Source organism: Prosopis cineraria, unplaced genomic scaffold, assembly GCF_029017545.1.
Source record: "Prosopis cineraria cultivar Desert tree isolate PC_DT_omini unplaced genomic scaffold, ASM2901754v1 PC2, whole genome shotgun sequence".
NCBI lineage: Eukaryota > Viridiplantae > Streptophyta > Magnoliopsida > Fabales > Fabaceae > Prosopis > Prosopis cineraria.
The window spans coordinates 15,209,510-15,215,245 of record NW_026555333.1 but is presented as its reverse complement, the minus strand read 5'-3'; the positions used below and the strand labels follow the sequence as shown (position 1 = coordinate 15,215,245).

The 5,736-nt window shown below is 29.1% G+C and overlaps 1 protein-coding gene across 3 annotated transcripts; it reads left to right on the top strand.

Moving 5' to 3' along the window:
• Positions 1–253: 253 nt before the first annotated feature.
• LOC129304058 (transcription factor MYB113-like) lies at positions 254–2,495 on the top strand. Of its 3 annotated transcripts, none has more exons than XM_054943686.1 (4): positions 254–486; positions 586–715; positions 816–1,374; positions 2,265–2,495. In XM_054943686.1, exons 1-3 carry the CDS (start codon positions 366–368, stop codon positions 1,324–1,326), a joined length of 762 nt encoding a protein of 253 aa, XP_054799661.1. In that variant the 5' UTR covers positions 254–365; the 3' UTR covers positions 1,327–1,374; positions 2,265–2,495. The 3 variants fall into 3 exon arrangements, with proteins under 3 accessions (XP_054799661.1, XP_054799662.1, XP_054799663.1); XM_054943687.1 differs by having other exon boundaries at positions 332–486; positions 602–715; XM_054943688.1 differs by having other exon boundaries at positions 368–486; positions 594–715.
• Positions 2,496–5,736: the final 3,241 nt, after the last annotated feature.

Sequence of the window (5,736 nt, the reverse complement as noted above, 5' to 3'; positions counted from 1 at the left end):
AAAAATATCTTAAAAATCATATAGTAATACTAAACGGTGGAAGTAATATACAAATTATTAATTATTGCGTTATTATGCCTGGCCCATCCCATAGTTAGAGCTCAATATGGTGTTCTCGTACGGTTGAGAAGCATAGAAACTTTAATTTGAATCTAAGGATGGCAATGAGGCCACGGAGGCTCGGTCTGCCCATGTTTATACATAATTGGGACATTAATTCACTGGTTCACCAATAGTTATGATTCATCTCATGACTTCGCTGCGAGAGTGGAGATAAGATAAGCTCACACACACACACACTCACACACACAGAAAGATAGAGCGCATTAAAACTGGGCATATTAAGCTTATAAGCCTTGAAATTAATGGAGAAGAACCCGACAGGTCTGAGGAAAGGTACCTGGACCCAAGAGGAAGACGATCTTCTCAAAGCTAGCATTCACCAGTACGGCGAGGGAAAATGGCATCTTGTTCCTCAAAGAACTGGTACATATACATACACATCTCTCACTGATCACACACATTCATATTGCTTAATATATATATATATATATATATATGTATGTATGTATATTTATATTGTAGGTTTGAAGAGATGCAGGAAGAGCTGCAGAATGAGATGGTTGAATTATCTGAAACCCAACATCAACCGAGGAAGCTTCACCGACGACGAGGTTGACATGATTCAAAGGTTCCATAAACTTCTGGGCAACAGGCATGCATGTTCTCTATATCGTCTTCTTCATTGCATGTAACTTTGACATAAATATTGCTTAATAAACTGAGAGATCATTGGTTACTGTGTGAATATATAGATGGTCGTTGATAGCTGGAAGGCTGCCAGGAAGAACAGCGAATGACGTGAAGAATTTCTGGCACACCAACATGCGGAAGAGGAAGAATAAAGAAGAAAGCCATGGGACGAAAGCAAAAGAGGATCAGACAGAAGAAGTAAAACAGCACGTAGTGATAAAACCTCAGCCTCACACTTTCTCTAAGAATTCGCCATGGCTGAGGAGGAATAATAATAATATTAAGATTGTTTCCGCAAGTGAAGGTGGTGACACTGATATTATTAATGCTGAAACTGGAACTAGTTCTAGTGGTGATATGAAAGAGAGTGTTGCAGAGCCATGTGCTGTTCATTTTACTCAGAGAGATAAATTAGAAGCGTGGTGGGCGAGTTTGCTGAATGATGAAGGAGATGATGAAGGGCAAGCTGGGAATTTCACTATGGAGTTTTGGGACCAAGAAGATTTTCTGAAAATTGAAGGTCCATTCGGGGAAGGCCTGGGTAGTTGTTGGAGTCAGTCATTGCTCATATAAGTTCTAATCATTTGATTTTTGAGATTCTCCTCTTTCTCGAATTCGAAGGTAATCAATCAAAATTCCAAGCATCGAAAATATCTATAATGTTGTGTTACGCTTATTGCTCATGTCCTTGTAGTTTTATTTAAGTCTCAACAGTTTTAATGTTTTTAATTTCTATAAAGGCTAAAAGTATTGAAAAAATTATAAGAATAAAAAAAATCCAACAAAATTACAGGGATTAATGATTATATTTTTCTAATTTACTTAATTAAAGCCAAGATAAGGTAAGATTTAATTATATACTTAGCATTATATATTTAATATATTTTTATTCAATTAAATTAAAGAAATAAATTTTTTTGATCCGACAAGACAAGTGAATTTTAATGGGTTAATAATATTGATAATAAGAATTTATTATTAAACAAATAATCTATAAAAAATTTATATGTCTTGATTTAATTGAAAATAAGTATCTTAAATATATATAAAACTAAGTATATACTTCTTTCATTTAAAAATATAAGGTATTTTTTGAGAAGTTGGATGTTAAAAAATATAATCCATTTTAATTTTTCAAGGTGTAATCATTGTTTTTTTTTAAGTGCTCTTATTGATAATGACTTTATATTTATTGTAGGATATTTAATAAATGTAAATATGAAAAGACAAAGCTAGTTGAAAAGTAAATAACTATTTTATTGGAGAGTGAGATTCAATTAAAAATATTTTATATTTTTAAACTGAGGGAGTAAGCTTTTCCCATATTTAGTTTGACACAAGTACGCTGGCCTAATATTTTCCCCTAATACTGTAATTTTGTCCAAATGGTTTGTCTTTCCCATGAAGCTGAAGTCATGTTTTATGATTGCTGATATATAACAGCCACTATATACATAATCTAATGTGAAATCTTGATGTTAATTTTGTTTACTAACATGCATTTATGATAGGGACTACTGCGGAAAGTGGAGGAAACTACAAATTAGATTAGCATGGCCTGGATTGAAGATCATATGGTTCGAAGGATCAGATTCATTTGGGTTTGTAAGGAGTTAGATCGTGTTCGTTAATGAAGAAGTGTTAAAAGTTTGTTCTTTGACTTTCGGATGTACCTAATCGCAAACAAAAGATGGCTTGCAATCATTCTATGACAAAAAATAAATAAATGAATTGTGATGTGTTATTTGGTGTTTGGCCCTTGTGTTTCATAAAGGGACAGTAATTCAACATGCATTCATTGTTCTCTTGTTCTCTTGTGCACTTTCTTATACAGGAGTATTTATTTTTATTCCAGCATATATAAAATTTCTCGACCTCTCATTTTTAAAATACTATAGCATTTGAGCTTCTTAGTACTCCCTCGTTCGTTTTAAAAACACACACACACTAAAACATCTAGTAGACTGTAAGTGTGTGTTATACTTTATGAATGAAACATTTTTTATTTTATTTATAGTCTTTTTAAATGCTTGCTCGATCTATCATTATATTTAATAACAAAACGATTTGGCAATTGGCATACTCAACATAATATTTAAAAAAAATATTAGGAATATTTTTATATACACTACACCTCTTGTCTTTTTTATAAGACATATATGAAAGTTTTTTTTTTCCTTTTTAAAAGGCCATGAAGGACAATTTTTCTACTCTAAAAGACATCATAAAAGACTTTTATTCACATCTCTCTCTTATTGCTCTTATTTAATATTGGTTTTTGTATAATGAAATTTTTGGTTCTCAAGTTTATCTCAATTATCAATATAATCCTTAAAATTTAACTTATATCAATTAAGTCCTTACAATTATTTCATGATTACACGCTATTAGTCCTTATAGTTTGTGGGGAGAATAACAACACGAATACACCATAAATACTAACTATGAATAGTTGTAAAAATTTAAGAACTTGATTGATAATTTAGGTAAAAGTAAGAGACTGAAAATTATATTATTCTTATCTTTTGAAGTAACCCTATAAGGGTTTAAATGAGGATTAAAATTAATTTTTTTAACAATAGAGTTAATTTATTTTAAGTTTCTCGTTAGTTTTGTTTAGTAATGCTGAAAGTGCTTTACAAAAAGCTTCCGAAATATATGTTTTCACTTTTCAAAGAAGGGCTTGTTTGATTTTATTCTATTTTTTGTTTTTAAAATATATTTTGTAAATCAATTTTTAAAATGTGTTTTTCAAAACAAAACCAAAAAATTATTTGAATATGTGAGTTTGAAAAAAAAATTTGAGTTAAAAAATTGGCCAATAGTGATGGCAGCCAGTGATTATTACTTAATAGTATTGGCAATAGTTACGGGTAGTTTACGATAGTCAAATATAGTATACTTTAAAAGTAAAAAAGAACATGAAAATAATTTTAAGACACTTCTTTTTTTTGTTTTTAAATATAAAAATGAGAATAGTTTTGAAAATATTTAAATCTATAAGCTTGTTTGATTTTTATTTTTATTTTTAAAACTGTTTTATGATACATTTTTCAGAATTTTTTAAAATAAAAAAAGCCGTTTGGTTATTGTTAATAGCTGTGGTTTGTGATATAATTTGGTCAATCTTACTATATTTTTCATTGAAAATAAGAAAAATAAAATAAAAATAACTTTAAGATATTTTTATTTTTAAAAAAATAAAATATTTTTTAAAAAAATTATCCAAACGAGATTTTTATTTAAAAAATAAAATAGGATTTTTTTAAAAATGAGATTTTTAATTTATTAACCAATTTTTTATTTTTAAAATTTTCAAAACGAAAAATATTTTTGAAAATAGAAATCAAACATTCCCCTAGAATATGTTATTTTCTCTCTTCATGGGCGTGGCTTTGGTAACTTAATTACGTTCTTATTTATATTTTAAATTAATGATTGAATTGCAGAAACACCAGTCAAAAACAATTCTCCCAAATTAGATCTAAATTAAATGGAGTGGGCCACTTCTCCTTTGTTACAAATTTAAACCATTCAAATTAAATATGTATTTTTAAAAATTATTAAATTTAAATTTAATGATGAAAATCTGTAGTGATTTTTCAGAGAGTGGGTTTTTATGATCTCATAAAGAATTAAATATATTTAGATATTTCTGTTATTTTATATTTCCTTGAAAAGGTGCTCAACCTCAAGTAACTGGTGGGTGGGTGGTTTGTTGGAACTTAATCCTAATTAACAAATGAAATTCAATTTCCATTAATAAAATCAATAAAAAAATAAAAAAAGAGGGCAAGGATGACATTTCTCTCTTATCCCCCTGCTCTTACATGTTCTATTCATACCTAATTTTTATTTCTTATTGCTGTCGTTACCACTACCGTAGAATGGTGTTTTTTGTAACCACAAAAATTCATTTTTTTAAAAGAGGAAAGCCAATTCCAAATTAAATTCTTTAAATAAGTTTTGTCTGGTTATATTTGGTAAATGGAAAAAAGGGCGGCAATAGAATAAGAGAGACACTAGATTTTGCCGCTTTGCGTTTGATTTGATAGAAAAGTGAAGGAGATGCACGTAGTCATTTTCCTGGAAATCTTCAGGGAGTCAAAAGATTCCATTGTTCAAGTCAATCAATCATTTTTTCCCCAAAAAGGGAAAAAATCACACTTATTTTTTTATGTGCACCCGATATTTTAAGGCAGGTCATCTTTCAAGCATATCAACGGTTTCAGATTAATCCGGATCAAGGCATAACATGAAACCATTAAAATTGGCACCCCTAGCCTCTAGAGTGCTGTGTAACCACAGCTTGAATTTAAAACTTATGGTTAAACAAAAACAGCCACAACTAGCTGATCTAACCCCACCGGGTTAAAATCACACATCTTTTGTTCTATATGTAGTCTATAAATTCACAATTTAAATCCGAAATTACCCCTATATCAACGATAGAATAGTAACCTTCGACCGAGGTTTATTGTGTAGCTAAACTCATTTTTAAAGGATAAGGTGTATTAGTTTATCAAAAAGGAAAAGAATAAAGTGTATTGCTCAGTCTTCAGTATATATTTGGTGTAGTACATACTTGATAATATATATTATTTGTTATTCTCAAGTCATTTTGGTTTTTTTTGAATTTTTTTATGTCATTATTTTCATCATATCCCACATTTTTAAAATATATATATTTTCATTTTCTTTTCGATAAATCCCAAACATAATTTTTCTTGGCGTACCTGCATACTAATGCTAATCTAAATATGAGTATTATCATATACTCAAATAGTAGATAAATTTTAGCATGTTTTTCCTCTGTTCATTCACAGGCCTTGACCTTTAGAAGGTTTTATGATAAATATAAGTCACTTCACAATATTTTGTAAAACATTAATAATTACGTTTTTTAAAAAAATACCCTTCTTATTAATTTATGTTGTTTAAGTCACTTCACAATATTTTGTAAAACATTAATAATTACGTTTT

Coding starts and splice junctions, on each gene's coding strand:
- LOC129304058 (XM_054943686.1), top strand. CDS start 366: ATGGAGAAGAACCCGACAGGTCTGAGGAAAGGTACCTGGACCCAAGAG. Junction 487..585: donor TCTTGTTCCTCAAAGAACTG/GTACATATACAT, acceptor TTTATATTGTAG/GTTTGAAGAGATGCAGGAAG. Junction 716..815: donor CATAAACTTCTGGGCAACAG/GCATGCATGTTC, acceptor GTGAATATATAG/ATGGTCGTTGATAGCTGGAA.